This window comes from Rhipicephalus microplus, chromosome 3 (genome assembly GCF_043290135.1).
Source record: "Rhipicephalus microplus isolate Deutch F79 chromosome 3, USDA_Rmic, whole genome shotgun sequence".
Taxonomy (NCBI): Eukaryota; Metazoa; Arthropoda; class Arachnida; order Ixodida; family Ixodidae; genus Rhipicephalus; species Rhipicephalus microplus.
In genome coordinates this window covers 32636537-32660654 of record NC_134702.1, presented here as the reverse complement: position 1 = coordinate 32660654, position 24118 = coordinate 32636537, and the positions used below count along the sequence as shown (strand labels likewise).

At 46.0% G+C, this 24118-nt stretch overlaps 1 protein-coding gene across 4 annotated transcripts in view; it reads left to right on the top strand.

The window, feature by feature from the left end:
- The window catches only part of Kdm2 (Lysine demethylase 2), a 90248-nt gene extending 82685 nt beyond the window's left edge, over positions 1–7563 (top strand). For all 4 annotated transcript variants that reach the window (XM_075889205.1, XM_075889201.1, XM_075889203.1 and 1 more), the window contains exon 18: positions 6002–7563. In XM_075889205.1, the coding sequence (XP_075745320.1) occupies positions 6002–7306 (1305 nt within the window). In that variant the 3' untranslated portion in view covers positions 7307–7563. The remainder of the gene's footprint in view (positions 1–6001) is intronic.
- Positions 7564–24118: the final 16555 nt, after the last annotated feature.

The following is a 24118-nucleotide window of genomic DNA, read 5'->3' as shown; positions in this document are numbered from 1 at the left end:
ATCGGGAGAACTGGACGGCACGCACTGTGCCATCTCGAAGGCTTGCTGCTGTTTGGGTTTTATTTGACGCTGATAGTACATAGGTATGTCCACAAACAAATGTTTTGTACTCTGGCTATTTTGTACGATTGTGGCTATGACGGGGCCATGTGTCGTTAACATCGCAACAAGGAAGTGCATTCTCTTGTGTGAGTGTATGCAGATTTATGCAAGGCTTGTTGATTACAGTAGAATTCTGTGGAAATTATGGTTGGTCCCGGTTACACGATGATACAAATTTCAAACACTCCAAACGCTCTTCGTCATGTCAAAGAAATTCTATGTGGAATTATTCGAGCGGTTTCTGGAATTCTTGATGTGGACTATGTACATGCAAACCACAGTCGCATGCATGCATGCGAGTTGGCATGGCTGGCCTGCTCATGGCTACTAGCTCTTCTCCACTTTCCAAAAACCCAGCAGTAGTGAAACAGGCGTGGCTATCTCGGGCAATAGCTTAAAATGATGTTGCATCATTTATTAAACAGGCCGTGCAACACTTTTCGAAGTTCCCATGAAACATTATTTAGAATAGGTAAAGCGTCATGCCCCGCCGCGGTGGTCTAGTGGCTAAGGTACTCGGCTGCTGACCCGCAGGTCGCGGGTTCGATTCCCGGCTGCGGCGGCTGCATTTCCGATGGAGGCGGAAATGTTGTAGGCCCGTGTACTCAGATTTGGGTGCACGTTAAAGAACCCCAGGTGGTCAAAATTTCCGGAGCCCTCCACTACGGCGTCTCTCATAATCAAATAGTGGTTTTGGGACGTTAAACCCCACAAATCAATCAATCAGGTAAAGCGTCACACTGTAATTGCTTTCTCTTGCTCTGGCGAATGCACTGGAAGCCAAGCAGGAAGAGGCGGAACTAGAAAGAGATGTTATATCACACGCGTGTTATGAATCTGAGCACTATATTTTTTCTTTGAATTTGCGAATAATGTTGATTGTGAGCATGTGCACGGGCGCATAGCAACCTCTCAGTAACTACGCCACCCACAATACTCTAGTCAGCCAGCAGCCAGAAATTGGATTGCATGGCGTAGTCGTTTGATTACCCTATTTGCTCATGTAATGAACGCACTCGCATAATAAATGCACCCCCAACTTCAGTCCTTAAAATTCTTTTTTTTTTTTTTTTTCACCACGCATAATAAACGCATCCCCTACATTTGTTTACTGCATTCCCGCTAACCGACACGCATAATAAACGCACCCCCAACTTCAGCCGTAAAAGTTGGGATTTTTTTTTTTTTTCACCACGCGTAATAAACGCACCCCCTACATTCGTCTAGTGCATTCACGCTAACCGACACGCCTTCTTGCCTGTTGGATCTTTTCCGATGTTTTATTATTTCGACCTCTCTTGGCCGCCACAGCTCGCTCCCTCTCCCCTTCACTTGCTGCCCCGTGCCATATTGTTTTTTTCTCTATATGTGCGCGGCACGTTCCCAGTTCTTTTCAATTATCTATGCGAAACAGCGGGGTCCACGAACAGTGCAAGTATAGAGAGATCGTTGCTGACAAGCACCCAGCGAGCGAAGGCCACGGAACTGTCAGAGCCAACCGACGGTTGCTTCCTGCAAAACGAAACTTTAAGGCCCAACCACATGCACTCAATTTTCGAGCAACAACGACAGGATTTGCTGTGGTTGTGGCTGTTGCAAAGGGCTGTTCATCACCATCGCGTCGCAGGTTTTCGGAAAACCAGAAAGAAATCGCTTGTCGCCTAGCGAAGCTCGTGACTATTTCTGCAACATGGTAACAATCCTGGTTCTCACTTTTGTTGTAATTTACCCTTCGTAGTTTTATCAGAGCGTACTTCAAAAGAACACAAGATATAGGCTACCTTTTTTTACAGTAACTTCTCATGTGAAGAGCGAGACTGCAGCCGTATTTTGTCCTTAATCTTGTTACAAACGATTTGTTTTGGATGCTTCGGTGGTAGCTTGGTGAAATATCAACGATGACGGCGCAATCGTCGGGCGTGTATGCCGCGAAGTGGGCAAAGTGCGTCGTAACGCAGGCTTCAGGGTGCCCCTCGAAATCAAGGCAGATACCACTGTTGGAGTTTAGCGATTGCGAGAAAAGATAGGTGCAAAACGCTCATATGGCGTGCGCAGGAAGCGCGGGGACAGCTTGCAGAAAATGGTGCCTTCCCATCCAGCGAAGATGAGTTGAAGTGCAACAAAGAAGCTATTCCCAAACAGTGTTCGTGTGTGTCAATAGCAAAAGGCTAAGCGACAACTTTTTTTTGCTTCATTACATTTTTCGCTCATTCCGAAAAAGTTTTGGTAAAGTTTGCCTCCAATAATAAACACCCCTTCAACTTTGCTTCGAGTTTTTTTTTTTTTTTTTTTTAAAGAAAAGAAGGGTGTTCATTACGCGAGTAAGTACGGTATATGGCATGAGCGCACAATAACACCCTATGCAACCCATAACAACTGCTTTAAATATTCATTCTTTCCACGAACTATAAACGACTGGAACAAGCTAACCAACACTGAAGTTTTACAACCATCCTTATCATTGTTTTCTTCTAGCCTCAATAACAGTGTTTAATATAGCATGCCAATTAAGCTCTGTCCTCATAAATGTTCGAATTTTTGCATATTTGGGTTGCTCTGTGGGTACTTTTGTTTCTGCGTGTTTTTATCTTGTTTTGAAAATTTGTTCGTCTTCATATTGAGCATTCATGTAATTCATGTAACCCACTCTGCGAAAATTCCTAGTAGGGATTGCAGTATTCATAAATTAAAAAATGATTTGTAAAGAGCATTAGGAACGATCCTTAGCTGAATTTGAGAACTAATTGAAAATTCCAGGCCGCGTGCTGCACAATAATGTTTAGCTCGGGTGTTCTCAAGAGCCTCAACTAACAATCAGCAGGTTTTTTTTTTTACTATTTAAAAAGTGCTGCATGCCTTAAGTAGAGCCCCTTTAAGTTGGGACGATGAAAGCTTCAGCGATTATGTGACATGACAGTCTCGAGTGAAGTCACCGTGAAAGATCAGCACTGTTGGTTTCTTGACTTTGCAGCAGCATGTCATGGTAATGGGTGACCCTGTTTCAATCAGCATGCGTAGCTTGCATCCTTTCCACTGTAAGTTGTCATACGATGGAGACAAATTCCCTTGATTCAGTATGGCAGGTGACCAGTGCCAAGAGCTCTCCTTCTCACCAGCAATCTTCAAAAATGTGCAGTTCTCAGCACCTGCATGGGAAAGCTGAATTCATGCGGAAATTGCCACTTCAACATTACAAAGACTGCTCTCCATACGGTTTCTGGAATGCCTGGCTTCACATCTCAAGCTCTTCATTTGCCTTCTCTCTCATGAAGACAAGCTCATCAGGTTCTTTCAGCTTGAGCATCCTGCCTGCCAGACACCTGCAGAGGGTGTCCTCATTCTTGATATTATAACTGGCAAAGTCCCACAGCATGCATTTCAGTGCATGTTGAAAATTCCAAAGTGGCAGTTTTCTTGAGATGTTCTTGCTTTGCTACAAACCCTTGTGCACTCTTGCTTAGACATGAAGAACGCGTAGCTTGCAGAAATCTCGTTTCATTCCGAGTTAAAAACTGGATAGAGCTTCCATGCTCCAACATTTTGCTGGAGGTTGACTGACAACACCCCTGAAGCAAGCACACACCACCACCGCCTAATGAAGACTTGAAGAAGGCCCAGCACTTTACATCTGATATCTAGTGCCCTTTAAAATAGACCACACTGTAGGTGCTCCCAGCTGGTTACAGTTACATTACATGAAGGCATTGAGGTGCAGTGCTCAGCTACTTGCTCACTTAGGAGTATTTTCTGAGGAACACCACTGCACAGCTTTTGGATCAAGCACCTTGAATTATTGTGGGCGTCGTGCTACAAGAAGGTGTTGTATGCCACCCATACCACATAATCCTTCGGATCCAACTCATTCAATTCGAAACTCGATCTTTCATGGCGCTCTTAGGCCTAGAATGGCCCTTGCTCCGCTAAAATCCACATGTCATCATAATGAGCCCTCAAACTGAGGGCTCTATGCTATAATTGAATGGCTGTATGCCACCAATGCAACTTCCTCCGCACCACAGTGGTTTTAGCCATAGAGTTTCCTATATATACACTGCTTTGTCACAAAACAACCAGCAGATTCACCACCGTAATATTTTAGGCTTACCATTTCAAATCACGTCACTGAGTTCAAAAGGGTTCGTTCTTTTCTTTGAAACAAAACCGAAGTACAGCAATGAACGAAACCACCAGTGTGATTTGCCGCCCGCAAGTACGAAAACTAGGCGAATTCGTGTACTACCCATCATTCCCACGATCGCAGCGCTGGAGTCCCCTCTAGTTAATTTTAGGAAACTCTATTGTTTTAGCAACTGTGGTATGGTTTACAACTGCAGGAAATTTCTCGTGATGTTTACGAAGTTCAGCTCGTTCACTGTTTTTACAAGTGTGGTGCCATGTTTAGGGGAAAACAAATTAAGTGAAAAACTTCAGCTGGTCTTCAGATAAACCCTATTTTTCGAACCTTTTACTGTGGGTACTGAAAAGACATGCTGATAGTTTGTTCTCGAGTTACTCTAGGCGGCTAAATAGACACTGATGAGCGAAAAGTCTGTGTGCCATGAGTTGCTTGACTGCATGTGCTGTTCTAAATGCGCTTTTGCTTCTTCGGTGCATCTCAGCGCAAATCATATTTTATGAACTGTGTTTGCACCTTACAATGAGGTTGTGTTGTGCCAAGCTTTGAAAAGAGCATGCAGTTGCGTCTAGGACACTACTACGCCATGACATGTGTTCTAGTAACTATTTGCATATTCTAATGTTTGCTGCTTGGTAAGCTTGATCAGTGACATTTTTCTGCGAAGTGAGTACTGTATGTACTTGCGTAATGAACCCCACTTTTTTTTTTAGTCAGAATATTTGATGTCAATTAGTTATGTGGGAGAAAAAAGGCAAAGGGAGTTACAAGAGCAAAAATTTCGTGTGAGGGTAATTAAAAGCTCTCTGTCCAATCAGTGCTGGCTTTCAATTCAGTGCAGAACTACGGAGCCTCTATTCGAGAACTTCACTCTCCACTAAGGCAAGCTGTCCTTGCTCTGGCCCGTGAAATGCGTGACGTCTTTTTTGCAAAAAGTGTGAGACTTCGCCCCCCGCTTGCGTGCGGCGGGTGCCCAACGTGTCCCGGCACGCGAGGCGCAACTGCGGATGGGGCGTTCAAAGGCCAATGTGCACGGATTGACGCTAAAAGTGTGGTCCAGCCACTCGGTTCTCATGCTCTGGCGCATGCTCGACCAACTTTAAGTTCAAAACTGGCCATGTTACTAGAGTGCTAGTCGATCGTCAACAAAAGGGCAGTATCGGATGGCGTCACACGCACGTTGCAGGTGCACGGTGCCGTGATAGCGGTTGTGCTTTCTTTTTTCTTTGTTTTCACGCCGCTCTGCTTGCATGGTGCTATAAGCTGAAGGTTTCTTCTGCATTCGACAGATGGCGCTATGCCGCAAAAGGCAAGACTTTTAAATTTCGATAGACGACGTCCATGCCCGCGTTGCTCGCATTTGTTTAGTATAGTTGGTAAACTATGTTATGACTTTTTATTACATTGTTGTTTTATGATATGATTTAAGGCTGTTTCGATGGTCAATGGCACTGGCTATCACACCGAAATAAAATGCTCAGATACGTTAAAAACTTTTTTTTCTTCAAAGAGCGAAGTGGGGGGGGTCATTATGTGAGTAAATATGGTATGTCCTCCTGTAGTAATTGTGAAACAGTGTATACGAAGCAGCATGAAATGCTGTAACATTGATAACTTTCATTGAACTTCTTTATTTCATTATCACGGCCACGTTAAAAGTATTTTAAGTGCATAGTGTCGAAATACTTGTTATTTAGTTATATAATTGCTCTTTCCTGAATTATTTTTTGGAGCTCTGAATGTGCTCACACTGGTCACTTTCAGGAAATGTACGAGAACTCGGAGGCGGCATTAAGCAGGTCCCGCAAGGATGACTATGTCCGATCTTGTTCTCGGCTGACCATGGTCCAGGGGGACAAGGTCTCGGCGACTAGCTCCCATGACCAGGTGGTAAAGTCTATGCGCAGCTTACACAAGGGTTCAGAGCCAGAGTTCGCCGAGGCTGCGGCCATTCCTGCGGTTCCCGCCGTGTCGGCCATCCCCAGCGAGGAGCCCGAGGTCAAAAACGGATTGGCGGCCATCGCAGCCAATGCGCAAAGTGCTGACAACCATGACAACAGGAACTCTTCGAGTGCTACCACAAATGGGGCCACTGCACCGGATATCCACGTTACGAGCAAAGGCTGCGGACAACCACCCGAGTTCAAGTTCAAGATGACACTGCGAGACCGTGGCAACCTGCGCAAGCCCATGCACCTAGTACGACCTGCACCACTCCGCGAAGACGTAGAGAAGGCCAAACAGCCGGTAGAGAAGGCACTGCAAGGCGACGGCACCACATGCTACGTGCTGATGCGTGAAGTGATGGTGCCGGTCATGCGTTACCTTGGTCCCCAGGATTTGTCACAGTGCCAGCTGGTGTGCAAAGCATGGAACCGGTGGTGTGTGGAGCCTGGCATGTGGCGCCGGGTGGATCTGTCACGGCGCCGTGTGACGGCGCTTGCCCTCGCGGGCATCGTGAGGAGGCAGCCCTACTGCCTGGACCTGGCTTGGACCAACGTGTCAGCAAAGCAGCTCAGCTGGCTCCTTCCACGCCTGCCGCACTTACGCGAGCTGGGACTGAGCGGGTGCTCGGCGGCCGCCGTTGTAGCGGCACTGCGCTCTGGAGTCTGCCCCCGCCTTCGCTGCCTTGACCTCAGCTGGGTCGAGGGTCTCGGAGACCAGGCAGTACGAGATTTGGTGGCACCTGACGCTCGTTCCAAGCCTCGGCTTCTGGTGGAGGTCCGTCTCGCGGGCTGTGATATCTCGGATGTGGCAGTGCGCCTCTTGGGGCACCAGTTGCCCAACTTGAGCCGTCTGGACTTGTCCAACTGCCGGGGTGTCACGGACATGGGCATAGCGGTGCTCGGGGCCGCTAAGGCGTCGCGACTCACGGCGCTCGATGTCTCGCGGTGTGCGAACGTGTCGGACACGGGCCTCGAGGCGCTGCGGCGTTGCGTAGGGCTGCGCCACTTGGATCTCAGAGACTGTCCTCAAGTAACCGATGCGGCCTGCCGCCGCTTCGTAGCACAAAGCCGCCTCCCTGTTCTCCTCAAGGAAAGCAAGCTCATACAAGTCATCTCCTCATAAGAAGTCTCTTCCCATCTCCAATTAGTTTCTTGTGCATTAAGCCGTGGGCTACTTTCATTTCACATAGATCTCCATTTGAACTGCAGGGTTGAGGCAAGCAGCACCACCACTTTCTGGCTGGCTAGCCATGTAAACCCAAAAACAGCAACATTACCAAGTCTCTCCCCATCTCCAATTAGTTTCTTGTGCATTAAGTCGTGGGTTATTTTTATTTCATATAGATCTCCATTTGAACTGCAGGGTTGAGGCAAGCAGTACCACCACTTTCTGGCTGGCTAGCCATGTAAACCCGAAAACAGCAACATTACTTCGTCAATGTTTCGCTGGTGTTGATTAGGATGTGCCGGCATCACATGAAAGAAGCATAGTACTCTGTAAACTGCTGTGAACTTGTTTTTAAACCTTGGGCATAGATTTTCAGCACTTGGGTCAGCCTGCCAAATACAGGTTACCTTTAAAAAATAGCATTCAATTTTATGCAATAGCGGAAGCAATCTTTATCTTTGTGCGGGACTTTTTTTTTTTTTATCTGCAGGGGCTGTCATCACTGCATTACCAAGTTTGATCTTTTCATCACCTTGAGTGTAGCTGGAAGTCTTATTTTCGCTTCCAACTGACAAAAATACCTCAAGTGTGCCTTTGTCGTTACAGATTCGTTGGTGTCGTTTAAAACCTCTGGCATCAAGTCGATGCTACACTTTCTTTGTATCGATTTTTTTAACACATTAACTTTGTCATAACACGCAATATTCATTTATTTCAGAACTTTGTATACTTCAAGTAGGAGTTGCTGCTACGCTGTTTTACTACGAGTTCTTTCAGTTCTGTGAAAAAGTGCTCGTATTGTGTTCATGTAGTTTCAGTTAGATAGCTTTCTTGTTGACATTTGAGTGTTTACAGTTAAAATTTTGTGTTGTGGGCAGTAGTGTCCATTCATTTTGCAAAGGAAAGCTTGCAGTCCTTGCATTTGTTCAGTAGTGCATTGTAGCACGTAACCCGGAGTTCGTAGATTGTATCCTCTTTTATTGCTTTCATCATGTAATTTATTGAAACATTCATGTTCATTCTTTTTGCTCTGGGCAAAATCTCATAGCAGTTCATCAAGAAATCCTTTTGGAATGATCATTATCTGTATGCAAGGTTGCAAGCTGTAAATACTATTCAATACCATTTGTAACTCTGATCAGCACAAGATGCCGAGTGAGTGTCATTTTCGTTGCATTGTGTTCATTAGTGTGTTCATGTGTTGTATATAAAGGAAACCAGCGTTGCTGCTCATGACTTGTAAAACAGTTCATTAAACATTTGTAGGTAAGTACGTGAATTGTGTTTCCCAAGGTTCCAGCCTCGCTGTGTTACAACAAAGCACACTCACCACCTCAAGACCCGCTATACTCTGTCTCACCACTGCTGTTCAGCACTGCCAAAGCTACTGGATGTAAACTAGCCATATGTGTTGGGAGGAAAACATGTTTATTTTTCATTGCATTTCTATAAAGTAATAATTTTATCAGTAACACCCAGTAACTGCAGTTAAAAATCGGCATGGCAGCGCCCTTGCAGACACGACCGCCCTCTTTGAACTGAACTTGCCCTTGACGTTAGCCTAAAGCGCTCAAAGCAACAAATGAATGGTGTAATGAGCTATCACATTGTGTCATCTCACTATCGGGACAAAGCATCAGATAGGCTTTGTCGTTATTGGCAACATAAGCTGTTTGTTTATTTAACCACACCTGCTAAACCTAACGCACCAAGAATTTGATAGTGGTTCATGTAGTAGTCTCAAATACATTGCTGGCGAAGCACCATTACATAAATCACAGTTTGCCCCGCTGTGATGGTGTAGTGGCTAAGGTACTCTACTCTGCTGCTGACCCGCAGGTCGTGGGATCAAATCCCGGCTGCGACAGCTGCATTTCCGATGAAGGCGGAAATGTTGTAGGCCCGTGTGCTCAGATTTGGGTGCATGTTAAAACCCCAGGTGGTTGAAATTTCCGGAGCCCTCTACTACGGTGTCTCTCATATACATATGGTGGTTTTGGGGCGTTAAACCCCACATATCAATCAACATAAATCACAGTTTGGAACTTGCAGGCCATCGAGCGCACGACGACGACATGATAAACTCCACGTTGACGGCGACGTGATGAAAGCATTTGGACGGCTTTCTCCCCCTTCCTACTGGCTAGGGGGGGCCCTAGAACTTCTGAGACAGTTTAGTCCAGAAGTTGAGGCTGCTAAACATGAACAATCAAACTTCACTGTGAAGAGTTTGCATCCTGTCTAACAGCGCCTTTGAGACCTTTTCTTTTTTATCTTATACGGTTAAGGCTAAGAATGTTGTAGGTAGTCAGTGGATCTAGCCTTGCATAATTTGCAGGCAATTCCCCGCCCGGTTCCCTTTTTGCTAAGTGTAGCCAATGTCCTTTGTTTGTTTTTTAACTAACCACGAGCAGGCTCTTAAAATAAAAATTGTGCATAGCGCGACGTAAGCTTGCATAAGACTGTGGCCTCTGTGCTATTGCACATGCAGTGTTGTGCCAGTACTCCATGTCGCTGCACTATACCTCAAACATAATTGTCCCTTATCACCAGTCACATGCGAGATCTATAGCATTCAAGAATTTTAAGAGAAGTCGCGACACCTGTTTCTTAAAGATCGAGTGACTACGCGGAAACACAATATCAGTGACGCTGTCACATGGCGAGCTTAACTGTTGCAGTTCCTCAAATAAACCTTGTCGTTCCTTCTTAAGTTCATGACACTTAAGCAAATGGTGTTCTATGTCACCGTTTTCCTTGCACTTTGGGCACAAGGGTGTCGCGGAGAGTCTGATCAGGTGGAGCCATGCTGGTGCACGCGCTGATCCCGTTCGGATGCGATGAAGCAAGCAGGCCTCTTTTCTTGATAGCCCTTTTGTCACACATGGCTGGTGAGGCGTCAGCCATAACGAGTGAAAATGCTTATTGACAGCTTCTCTTAAGATATGCTGATTGTCTTTGGGAGCCTTCTTCGTTGGTGTAAGCTCCAGAACACTTTGGGCAAGTCTCAGCCGCCTCATTACCCGCTATACCCACATGTGATGGAATCCATAAACTTAATGTTTATACCAATGCCATGCTGGTCTTTAAGGATTTGCAGTGATCTTTGAGTGCATTGATCCAAAACCAATCCATGTTTTAGCCGCTGCAAAGTGGGCTTGCTGTCCGAAAACGGCATGACTTGTTGCTGCCTACAAAGCTTCAGTTTCTTCAGGGCTGCCTGAACTGCCACTTTTTCACACGCTGTCGATGAAACAACGCACTCGAGTCGCGCTGCCCAGGACGCCTTTAGAGACGGAATCGCAAACGCTGCAGCGCTTGCTCCGCGCACTATGTCGACTGATCCATCGGTGAAAACTTTCAAATGGTCGGCGTACTTTTCTTCAATATATTCAAGTACAAAAGAATGTACTTCTGCTGTGCGTGTGGAATGCTTGCTGTGCATCCGTGGTATAGTCGCCTAACAGTCGACATCCTCGTGTGACCAAGGTGGGTCTTGTCGAAGTTGTCTTTGTTTGGGGAAATCGATGCCAAGATGGCAAGGGGTGTTGAGGGCCACGAAAGCTCGCGATTACGTGAGTCGCGTGCGTCGCCGAAGGCGACTGAATAGTGCTCGTCCTGGGCTCGATTTGCCAAGTCGGCAAAGCTGTGTCAGCAGTCGTTGAGAGGCGAGAAGACGTAACGGCGGAAGGCGAGCTTTATGAAGCACCTTTATGCTCGCTGCAAGCTTAGGCACTCGCAAAGCCGCTCTGAGGCCTTTACAATGAAGTTTTTCTAGCCGTTCGTACTGTGACTCACTCGGAGAGATCAGAGGCGCACGATTGACAATTACTGCCGCGTTTATCATTGATGTTGGGTGGCTCCCCCAGCTTGTTCCTGCCATCTTTCGAAGGATATTTACCCGGGGTGACAGCGCTGACGTTGTCTTGTCTACTGCCCGTAGCCAGCTCTCGTGAGAGGCATCTTGCATATACTGTATTGTATTTGTTTTTGTTTTTTTACATGAAGGTTTAAATCCGGGCAGATAAGCAACCCAGTTTTCAAAAGCCCTATGAATTGGACTCCCGCTGCTTGCTGTATCAGTGGCTGTATAAAGCGTTTTTGATAACAGAGGAGCCCGACACCAACTAAGGAAGTACATGTGCACATAGTTATAGGTAGAGAATTCAGGGAGCTTTGATGTGGAACACGGGGAAAACATGTTTTGAACTATTTTTGGGCATTGGAATGTTTCGTGGATGAAGCACTAAGGCCTTGGCTGCTTCCACGAGTTCATATATGGTGAACTCCAGCGGTAGATCTCTAGTGGTGTGCTGAATATTCGAGGTAACAAAGTCCGCTGCTGAGTGGCCCAAAACAGATAGACCAGCGATAAATTAACTGCGCGTCAGGGAGCACAGCCAAAATCGTCGCACACATCCGGTTGGTTACGTTCACAATGCTTGAGAAAAGCGTGAAAAACAGCAGAGGTGCCCCTGAATTGATAGCACCGTGTCTGAAATGCGGCTCGACGAGGTGAATCAAAGTGGAGCGCTTAGTCGTGGAGCGGGTTGCTCGAAATTGACCTGTGAAATTCAACTTGTCAGCCACAAAGCAAGAAGCCTTGCTTCAGCTAGGCCACTGAAATCCAGGAAAAATTTTGATGCAGTCTAAACTGGCCGTAGGATGCGAGATACTCGAGCTGTCTTCGAAGAGGATGTAGGCCCTGAAGTTTTGTTTCATTTCTTCATCTACTGAGACAAATTTATATTTGTGGGCAGATTTCAAATATGCAATTATGTTTTATGTAAAATTAGTTTTTAAATATCAAACATTTTATACGATTTTTTTGTAGCTATCGATTTCTAAATGGAGGGTGACATAGTAAACAAGCATTTCTAATACGACCTATTCGTTATGAGGGTTGAACACAAGAAAACGAGAATGATGTTTTACAGCCACCTGAACGAAAGGTATGGTAGGTTGAATGATCGCAAATGAGTCTATGTCAAGCTGGTATTTCAGTGAGAAATATTCAGCGTACCACAACTGTTGATCAGGTGGGATTGGAACATCCCAATATTGTTTTCTTGCACTCCACACTCATTCCGGTGAATTCTGGTATGGTTATTTATTTTGTAACTCTGTCTAGGCAAACTGTGGCTTCCAAAATGGTACCCGTAATTTAATAAACACGAAATGTTGTACTAGGCAAATACTAGGCATATTTGCAATCGGCACAAAATATAGAAAAACTTGGCGAGCTTCATTGAAATCGATAAAGATTTTTTTTTAACTTCCTTGGGCACAGCGTCCTCCTTAATAAATTTTCGGGTCAAAAGTTTCTGTGTTTGTCGGTTTCACAAAGTTGTAGTCCTCTGAAACTGACCCTGCAGTGCTGGGTATCTTTAGTCTGATTTTCCAACTTTTGGGACGGGATCACAAAGTTGTAGTCCTCTGAAACTGACCCTGCTGTGCTGGGTCTTTTTAGTCCGATTTTCCAACTTTTGGGACGGGATGCATAACAAAGGTCATAAGACGCTGATTGACCCGCAACTCGTTGCTCTAGCATCTCAGAAAGCAGTCGAAACAATCTTAAGTTGCACACGTCACGCACTTTCTGGGAGTGTTTGCAAAGTACTTTTCCTGCATGTCAAACTCCCTCCTATTGGGGAGTTGTAGATGTTTAACAACCGAAATGAGGAGATGAAAACGTGTCACATTTATGGAATGCAGAAGGCATGTTGTTAGACTTTTTTGTTTGGTTTTTGCTTTTGAGTTATGATATTGTATAGGCGCCTTGCATTAAGACAGACCTGGGCGTTGCTTGTGCCTGGAAGATAAGTAAAATGCAAGGAGGATTTTAAAAATGGCTGGAGTGGAAATGACTGCGCAGAAGTGAAGCCCTTCTTCTGGCAAGATGGTGGCTGTGGCGGCCATCTTACTAGGGGCATGATAGGTTATCACCGTTCAGCGATTTAAAACGAAGCATTTCCCTCGCAGGCCCAACGAGTTTAATGTGACAACATTTTCGGACCGCATAGTGCTCCAAGTGCGTCTTAGTGTTACTAGTTTTCCTTCGTGAGCCTCTAATTGGAGGCAAAGTTCCTTAAATATTCAGTCATCCATTCTAGTTTCTGTGTGTTATTTCGTCGGGAACAACCATCTTTTAATACAGAACTAACATAGCATTTACGCAACATAGCAAAGTTACTTGATCTTTAAGTGGGTACTATCAGAAAAGAGCATGTTTCCGCCATCTTGGCAGTGACAAAAGGTGGCTTCAATTCTTCTGGCAAGGAATTGATGGCGCTTCCACTCCAGCAATTTTTCTTTAATCCTCCTTGGTAAAATGGCCTCGAATTCAGTCATGGCGTACACGTTGCGTACGATGCATAACACGCCGCGAGATTTTTCAAATGGCCTGAAACTCTAGGTGCACATTCCTGCACGCTTCCTGAGTGAACTGAGGTTGTTGTGTGTATGCTGAGGTTGTTATGTGTATGAGGACGAGATTAGTGCCTTTCTGGTACCATAAAAGGACATTCTGAGGACGTCATATTGTCCTCACGGAGGCATACTGAGGACGTCCGTGTATGGACAAGGGGACGGGATTAGTGCCTTTCTAGTACCATAACAGGACATTCTGAGGATGTCCTGAGGTAGTGTTTGTGTTGTCTGGGATTGCTGCAGAGGATTACCTTGATAAAGACACTGCCACGTTCAACGATCGCTCGACGTGCCGCGTTTCAGAACTAACGTGAAAAGTTTTTTTTTTCCTCTGCTCGAAACGAATACAACCGAAAAACAAACCGTGCTTGCATTTCGGGTCTAATAGGCAATTGTTTTTACGCAAATAGTGAAGCTGTCTAGTGGCAGAATAATTAGATAATTAGTTACACACTTGTTGACTTTAACTACTGAAACTGGCACAAAACAACAGATTCTTTAATTTTTCTTTCTCGGAATGTAATACTGAGTGCCTTAGAATTATGGCATGCGAATTGGACGCGTTTCCGACACTGCATCATAACTCGTGACCGAAAGAGATAGATAACTTGTTTGTGCTTCTGTTTCCGTGAATTTTTATTTTACTGCCGAATGTGTATGAAATATTTTCCATTCGCAAAAGTCTAGCCGTTGGATATATCAAATGTGCCCTAACACAGGCGGGAAATGTCCCATATCTGACAGGAAATATGCAGAAGTGTTGATAGGTGGGCTAGTTGGGATAGATTCATTATGACAATTCGGTAGCGCAAACAATCCGGCAAAGTAGGGAGCTTCCATACACACCCACACGCCACCCACCCGGTTTCAGGGTGGTGTCAGCTCACTCGGCCACAGTCGTCGGTTCTTCGGATGCTACAGGCAGGTTCATTCCCATCTCGTAGCACATTAAGCCACTTTGCTGATGGCATAACTCCAGGATACCCTAGTTGTGAGGCACATAACTGCACACTCGCTCACATGCTCTGGCAGTGCCCGGCGTTACATGGCGCAAAGTTCATCACAGAAGAATACTGGGAGAGGGCTCTTAAAAGCCTAGAACTCTCAGTACAATACTCGGCAGTCAAGGAGGCCTGCGAACGGGTGGAGAGCCACGGTCTTCCAGTCCCGGCGTGGACGCGGCCAGCAACTGTGGCAGACACCTCTTAGGGGGACGTCTGGCCAGTTCTCTAGGACCAAATAAAGTTCATTTCACTTCACTTCAGCCTTCTAACCGTTACATGCCGGCGCCCGCAAGTTTTGATGGTCGCCGTTGTTGCCAACTTCTTCTGTCGCCATTTTGATTGTCAACTCAGCCGGCTCAACGGGTTCATCAACGTCAGTGCTCAGGTGGTTGCAGGCTGTCTCCACAGCACGCGGCGTTATAGTTATGTAGCATTGCGACGAGCATTGAAGCAGTGGTTACACGCATAGGTCGTCGAAAATTGCGGAGCTCACTCAGGCTCGGTCATGAAATATATTTTGCGCTTTGGACTCACTCGGACTCAGAGTCACCGAAATTTTCTCAAGTCGGACTCACGCTCACGAAAATTTTCTTCACCCAAACTCACAGTTCTATCTGAGTCTGAGTGAATCGACTCACGAGTCCGTAAGTCTAGAATTAGCTTTTCAGATCATAGCGTCAATGCTCTTTCACACCGATACCTCACGTAATGAGTTATTTTAATGTCACCTTTTGAGTACTCTTGAATACGGGTTATGAGTGATTTCAAACGAGTGAGGACATGTTTATTGAAAAAGACGACGTCATACATCGAGAAGTTCCCGGAAGGATAGAGGAGGAGGGCTATCACGTCCCGTTGCATTCACCACTTTAATTAATAATAATTTAAATGGTGTATGAGCGATACTGTTCTGGAATACATGTGGGTAGACGTTAGCATAAACATGAATCCAGGTAAGGCTCATAATAATGGTGAAAAAGAGTAGATGGGACCGTAAGTCGGTGAACATAAGTGAAACTCGCTCAAGAAATATATCTTCCGCTTTGGACTTGGACTCGCCAAAATTTTCCTAGTTGGACTCACTCAGACTCGCACTCACTAAAATTTTCTTCAACCGGACTCAAACTCATCAAAATATTGTCCACCCTGACTCACTCAAACTCACGACGTGATCTGAGTCTGAGCGAGTCGACTCGCTCCAAGCTATGGAACTTGCACGTGTTCTGCCTGTGCATTTAGAAGAGGTTGAACTTGAAGCCGTGAATTCCATGTTTTCCGTGGTGCGCGTTAACGTTAGCTATAGCACTGTGTCATCCGCTGCTCGCAGTGAACAAAGCTTGACAGGTTGTTGCCTTTCGCAAAGCTCAAGCGACAGTCAGAACGGAGTGAGCTAGGATGTTTCGCTTTCCATGGAGCCCAGCGCAAAATAAACGTTGGCTGGTGCAAATAAAGAGAGACCGGTGGGTGATATGACGCCGTCGCCATATATATGTATGCATGGTTAGTGTTGTGTTTTGCAATGCTGTCGGTACCGCGGTTACATATAAGGTCAATGAGAACTGTGCGAGGACGATTGTACCATATGAGGACGACCTGAGGACATCGAGTGTTGTCTGGGTAGGAACGTAATGATTACGTTATACGATTGACGTACAGCAAGCTGCCATGCATCGATGACATTATATAGCGATTACGCAGTGCAGGCGTGGGCGAACATGAATCTGGACTTTCGCATGTGCAACCGTAACGTGCAGTCGTACCAACTGGCCTGACCTCCAATCCTATTTCCAGAGAAACATTTACATCCGTGAAACTATAGTTTTTCACCTAGGAGTACACTTCAAGCACGTATAGATACCGTGAGGCAACCGTTGCACCGAAGAAAGAGATTTCTTTGTTGCTTGTTCGGCGCAAAGTCGCGCACCAAAATTACATGCATTTACTTTTTCAGCAAATGAAATCGCAGCTGTACAAAGTACATCTGCTTGAGCATATGTTAACTTCATTATTTAACTGATGCCAAAGGTTGTACAAAGTCATGCTCAGAAGCAAAACAAATAGACAGCACGGGCGCTCACTTATAACTGTTTTTTCCTTGAGAAAACAGGCTATTATAAACCCACTTCTCGTCAGAAAATGCCATCGTATGAGATGTGAATTACCCTCCGGACATCCGAATGTCGCGACCCCTACACCTTTTTTGTACATTCTATGCGCAGTGCCAGGCAGTGAATTTATTTATTTATTTATTGAAATATACTTTACAAGCCTGAAGGCACTGAGTAAAGGGGGGTTACAGTGAAATCAAAAGTAAAATCGCGATGAACGACGTCGCAGCATGCAGGTTGATAACAACTACAAAATACATCGTCACAAAACTAACCATGCAGCCATCTATCATAATTCAACAGTTCACGAAGAGCAGACTAGAGTAGAGCCGGTACATATGTCGCCGCTCGTGGAACCAAGGTGTTGTATTGTGGTATAGAGATGGGGGGAGAACACCTACGGTAGGGTGGCTATCTACCTATATACGGAACAGCCACCCTACCTACGGAACAGGATTACTCCTTCCGGTCACTAAAGAGTCGGCATTTAACTCACAAAGTGCACACCGCTAGCACACATGGCGCTGCAAGACTGGCGACATTGTTTCCATGTTGCACAAAGGCAGGCCTGCGGCTCACCTTTTTTGATGCCGTCACTGAAACTACGAAGTAAACTTTCTGTGCTTCTGTGCAGATGTTTATCGCATCTATGAACGCATGCAAGACGTAATCTCCTAGCTGAATCCTGCGTCGTACTTGCACAGTATGCGTACCGCAGCGCATAAGTGTGCAAAACGAGAGGGTCGTCTGGTGGCGCCGCCGTGCGTAGCTGCGATCGAGCCAGTTCGGTCGACATGCCAGTGTGCGCAAGCCTCGCAGCAGTGTGCATTTTGTGAACTAAATGCGGCTTTTTAGTTACAGGGAAGAGTAATCATGATCTCTGGGTGTTCTTACCCTATCTATAACACAATGCAACACCTTGGTTCCATGAACACCCACGAGCAATGGCACGTGTACCGGCGTCTACCGGTGTCCTGTTTTAATCCATGAGTACTGCACGTTGATCAAACGAGCGTAACACGTCACAATATAAAATAGCTTGATAAATATATCAAGCTATGTAGGCCCGTGTGGTCAAATTTGGGTTGCACGATAAAGAACCTCCCAGGTGGTCTAAATTTCCGAAGCCCTCCCCTGTGGCGTCTCTCATATTCATATGTTGACTTTGGGACATTAGACCTCACACATCAATCAAATATATCAAGCTTTGGTCGAAACGTGTTAGGTTTATCAGAGACGATATCCCCGGAAAGATCATTCCACGTGCGGATGGCTTGCGGTATATAGTGCTGATGTTACATTTGATTGCAGTGTCAAGTACACGAGGCCGCGTCTTCTTTCCCTGTCGCATTTCTTGAACGGAGCGCAAGAACCCGCGTCTGTCAAGTGAAGGAAGCACGTTGAAGTGCTCGAGTTCTTACAAGTGTCGAAATTTATGGAGTTCGCCTTTCTTTTTTTTTTTACTCCCTCTCTCTTTCTTTTTTTAAGATGCTCCAGCGCATGCGCTCTTCTTCTAGCGGGAAAGTCGCGAAACCTTTCTTCATCTCGGAGGCTTTACTTCAGGCTCTACTGGTTTTTCTGGCCCCTACTAATATGGTGGAGGGCAGCGCAGGAAAAAAAAAAAAAAACGGCCGGGTTTCGGTACAGCGTTCTTCTGCCTGCTGTGAAGTTCCGGTAAGTCCAACCCAACAGTACTTTGTCTCCTCCATTTGGCTGCACCTTTTAGACGTAGTTCACGAAAATCTCGTGCCAGTGCCGCGCCGGTTCCTCTAGTGTTAATGCAGCATGACCCTATAGCGGTTTCGGTGCAGCGGTCACATCGACAGCAAATATATAGTGGGGCCACGCCGTATATATCTTGCGCTACTTGCACGAGACGAGAACTCGTGGGAGAGCTATGGTGCTGAAGTGCCGGTGAACTCGTGCAGTGTGACGTCGAATCGAGCGTTGAAGCGCAGGTGTCGCGAGCGGCACCAAATCGAGAGCCAAATTGCAGAACTCTTGAAATATAGCGCAGAAAGCCTATAGCTGAATCGAGACCTCTAATTTCGCACCAAGAGCACTCCCCCCCCCCCCCCCCCCTTCCTGTTAGGGCCGCTTGTGCACCGGCATACATGCCTTATTTAACTTTGTACGTTCAGTACTTCGAGAGCAATATAATCCTTATCATTAAGCTGTCAACTTAAATGAGGCTTTCGTCAATGTTTCCATAGAAACATAGAGCCCATTAACGCGTAATTCGTTCTTCTTGAAACGAAGTCCTTCGTTTCATTAGCTTGTCGCTGTAATTTTCTGTTGTAGTTTGACCTAATATTACATAAAAGCTAGGCAGGAACATTGATATGGTAGAGAGGTGTTGCTAAAGTAGTGATATTCCTGCTGCGATGATTTGAACTGGATTATTCATTTATTTATTTGAAAATTTGTAAATATTGGAAACGACAACGAGAACAAATGTATCTGTCGATCTTGACGCTCTCATTTATAAAATGCCGCAATTTTCGTTGAATTCGGTTCAGTGGTCGTGCAATTAGAAGGCATTTATTTCTACGCCTCTACTCTCGCCTTAGCATGGCCCCGCCGCTGTGGTCTAGGGGCTAAGACACTCGGCTGCTGAACCGCAGGTGGCGGGATCGAATCCCGGCTGCATTTTCGATGGAGGCGAAAATGCTGCAGGCCCGTGTGTTCAAATTTGGGCGCACGTTGAAGAACCCCAGGTGGTAGAAATTTCCGGAGCCCTCCACTACGGCGTCTCGCATAATCATATGGTTTTTTCGGGACGTTAAACCTCACATATCAATAAATCAATCGCCTTGGTATGTATAGGCAGTGACCTATAGCTAAAACGAGTCTCACGAGATAACGGCGGCTAAAATGATCTCCTTCCGTAAACACGCTTCGCAGGGCTCTAATCTCGGCCGTGCTATCGGCCAATTTATAAGCTTTTAGTTCGCGTGCTCCGCTATTTCTGTTCGTCTTGTCGTGTTACCCTACATTACATCGCGTAGCAAGTGCTTTCAAAAGTACATGATGCAGGTTTGAATAATTGCGCGATCGCTCTTAATAAATGGCGGAGAAGCGAAGAGAAAAACATTTGTTCTCGTATTCGTGAATCACTCAATCATAGTATAAAAAAAAAAACACCACGCTCACTGCGAGAAGGTGTTTTGTAAGCTTGAAAACACGCAAGAAGAAAACACGAGTGGCCACGACACCTTATATAATTCCCGCAACCAGTACCCGTGACATCATACATACTTTGACGTCATCTACCGGGACCTATGTAGTTTCCAATCGGTATAAATGAGGCACATCTTCTTTTGAGGGAGCCAGACTTGGTATACCAAGTTTCAGGAACTTTCGTTTGAGCCAATGTAGCGAAATTACAAACAGAACTGAAACCCGTCACTTCATCATCAGCTATTGCAGAGGAAAATTTAAAATATGGGTGATGGAATTAGGTTGTCGGTGGTCGTTTATCCGCTTAATGCTGTTCAGTTTTGCAGATGTAGTGTCCCTCGGGCCTTATTCATGGGCTTATTTCACTGGGAGTCTGACCCTGGTGTAGCTGGGGAAAAAGTGAGGAGGTGTCAACAACTCCGTTCTTTCTATATCTTTAAATTTTGCACGGGCCAGTGGCGTGGCCAGGGGGTGGCACAGACGCTCACAAATTTTTGCGATATGTGTACATGCTTAAATGAACGAGAAACGTTTATGCACAGATATCTTTTTCCGTGACCAAGTCATACATCCTTTCCTTAACGCGCCGTCAAAATAGGCTTTTTCTGTGTAGGTCGTCGGTGCATGCGCGCTGCTGTCGACGAGGCATGGGCCATATGTTTCTGGGGCCCATACAAGATGACAGGAGTAGACCAAGGGGCATCTGATGTCATAGACGTGCAATGCAAATGCCCCTACCCCCCCCCCCCCCCTAACAAAAATTGCCCCCACCTCCCCGAAGGAAATCGTGAGGAAATGCGAAGGCATTTCTGGCACCTAGAGTATACACGGCGTAGTGATTTCAATGGCATAAATTAATGGCGAGGCGAGGATTTCTACCGTTACCATTTATTTACACATTCATCAGCCAGCGAACTGTCGAGAGTGAGGTGCGCGATTCACTCTATATATGTACCTACGAGTGAGCGGAGGGGAGAGTGAGGCGCAAGCAGGAGAGAACGAGCGGCGAGAGAAAAAGCGGTGAAGCACAATACCTACCCTCTCCACACACGCGGGAGCTCCGCCGAGCTCCCGCGATCCGAGCGCCCTCACACGCCAGAGCGCGCTCCTCCTTTTCCGTAATGTTTGCTCCAAAGAAGTTCACTTCTTGTTAGAGGTTTTTAGCAAGCTACGGAAACACGTTACGGGAAGGCGGCAACACGGAACCGGCTGACGACTGCGCATGCGCCACCATTGTACGCGCATGCTGAAAGGAACCGTGTAGTATTTCCGTAAAGTGTTTCCGTAGCTTGCTAAAATCCTCCATTGTGCTATTTACCAACTAGACCCAACGCAAGTTTTACTGAAGTTTCTCTCCACTCACTCTTCGCTACTCCACCCGCATCAGCTGCTCCGGTTGCTAGGGGAGAGGATAAGCGCGCCTGCCCGCAGCTGTTGCTATGGGAGAGGTGGTGAGAGCGGAGAGAACACCTGCCGGCGCGCGGACACCGACAGACGCCTGACATGCATCAACTAAGAAATGCATTCGCATTTAAAAATAAAACGCCAATGCAGGCATCCGCAATTGCCAGCATTGGCGCGCGTCAAGCAATTTCGAAGGCCAAAGACCACCAGTTTCGATTTAGACTATCTCCACTTGGGGGGTTGTTTGGACACAGAAAAAGCTGATTGCTGTAAATTTCTTGAGAGTTCAGTGACGCTTTCTAGCGTGTATGATTGAACCTGATAATGTCACACTGTATGAAGTCACATTGAGAAAAATGGCTTCACCATGTCTGACAGTCGCAAGCCATCACATGTAACAAGCAACTTTAAGCCACTGTAACATTGCTAAGGTCCGGTACAAATGTGAAAATAATGCTGGCTAAGTGAGCAGCTTGAATATAATTATTTTTCGTTAGAAGTTTTATGTAAAACATAAATTTGAGATGTCGAAAATCATTGTGAGCGCCTTTAACAGAAACGTTGATTAAAGTTTATGGTCGTGTAGTAACGGCAGAAGTAACGTCTGTAACTTTTTTTCAGTTACAGTAACGTGTTCCCTTTTTGTAGGTAACGTAGCATAGTAACGCGCAACTTTTTTGTTGGAGTAACGAGTAACGTATTCAGTTACATTCTTTTTTCGGTAATGCCGCTACGTGCACACAACGAAAAACGTTTCTGCCTAGGCCTGTTGATCCGACCTCCCCCCCCCCTCCCCCCATCCCCCACTATAAGTGCTGTGTACACGCGTCACGAAATGCAAGAGCCTAGGAGGGGGGGGGGAGAGTAGACTTCTTTAAAAATATTTTATCAGTTCTCGAACGGACGTAATCATAATATGTGGGGTTTAACGTCCCAAAACCACCATATGATTGAGAGACGCCGTAGTGGAGGGCTCCGGACATTTCGACCACCCAATGTGCACCCAAATTTGAGCACATGGGCTTACGGCATTTTCGCTTTCATCGAAAGTGCTGCCGCCGCAGCCGGGCTTCGATCCCGCGACCTGCGGGTGAGCAGTGAAACGCCATAACCATCAGACCACCGTGGCGGGGCGTTCAAACAGACTTACAGTTGTACTTAGGTGTTCCTTTTCCCCAGGTGGTCAAAATTTCCGGAGCCCTCCACTACGGCGTCTCTCATAATCAAATGGTGGTTTTGGGACGTTAAACCCCACAAATCAATCAAATCAGGTGTTCCTTTTATCAATACGACAGGTCATTCAGCAAATGCCAGAAATAGTACTGCACGTTTCAGAAGCGTACGAGGACGAGTCTATATTGTTTGATATGATCTGGTCTTTATGATTCTCCTTAACCTTCTTTCTTTTTTATTATTATTTCGTAAGCTCGCCAATACGTAGGCTTGCATATTGTGGTAAAGGTGCACGAACAAATTTGATTCGTGCCGGCTGTCTAGAAATGAGTGGCGAAGTGGTTCGTGTATCCAGCGATCAAGGTCATATACACTCGGCCACTCGTTCCAGGGTTGTTGCGTCGATGGCCTTCATTACGTCCTGTTTAGGGTGGTGCTTGTGGTCTGGATAATCAGTGATTTCACAATTTCACATAACGCGTAGTCCCGTTGAACTGTCGCTTTCTGTTAGAGCGGCCTTTACCTCGTCCCATTTTACAGATTGGCGCATTTTGAACAGGGGCGCTGATGGCATCAGATGTCACATAATCCTCGGCGTTGTCGTTGTTTTGTGTGTATTATTTGTGTGTATTTGTGTGTGTGTGTGTGCCCGTGCGCGTGTTTTCAAGCGAGGCTCTTAACAAGTCACAGATTTCGGTCCGGTAGATTAGTGGCCTAGGCTCAGGTCTGCCATGTCGGAACGTCAAGGCCATGCCTCTCCACCGCTTCTTGGGTCTACTGGACTGCCCAGAGTTGCCCGGCAACGAAATAGTTTGTAGGGAACTCGGCGCAATGCTGTAGAAAGAAAGAACAAGAGTAATATGTCATGCTTCTCTTGCCCCCATTTTTCCAGATATGATAAGGGCCCCTTAATTATTTTCGCTTATTCTAACCCGAGCTCCCGACACCACTTTTTCGGGCACATTGATCAAGAATCGTCACGGGCTTCCCACATGCACTTCGGGTCGTAGATGTGCGCAACTCGTACGCAGTATAAGTGTTTTATGCCGGGGTCAAGACTTTACTGACGTATTTCCATCACATATATGACTTTGTTAAAATTTACACGGACAGCATACAAAGAAATTAACCAGAATAAAAAAAAATGCACTGTTGGAGATCTTGGAATCAAACCCACGAACTCCTGATCCACGTTGATAAGAAGCGTGCGTTTAGCCAACTGAGCCATCAGCACACTTGCAAAGCGCTTTTCGGACGCGACTTATGTATCTCACACTCCTTCGCTCTATACTCTCGCAGCGGTATGTTCTAGCGCATTCACGGCTCAAGCTGAGAACTTGGTCTCTCGAGTTTGTGAAGTTCAGCGCATCGCGACCGAATTAACCGGCTGCCATACAGCATAGAGACACTGATGCAGGTCCTAAGTGACCGTATTTTCACTGAAGCGACCGATCACCAAGACGCTGCAT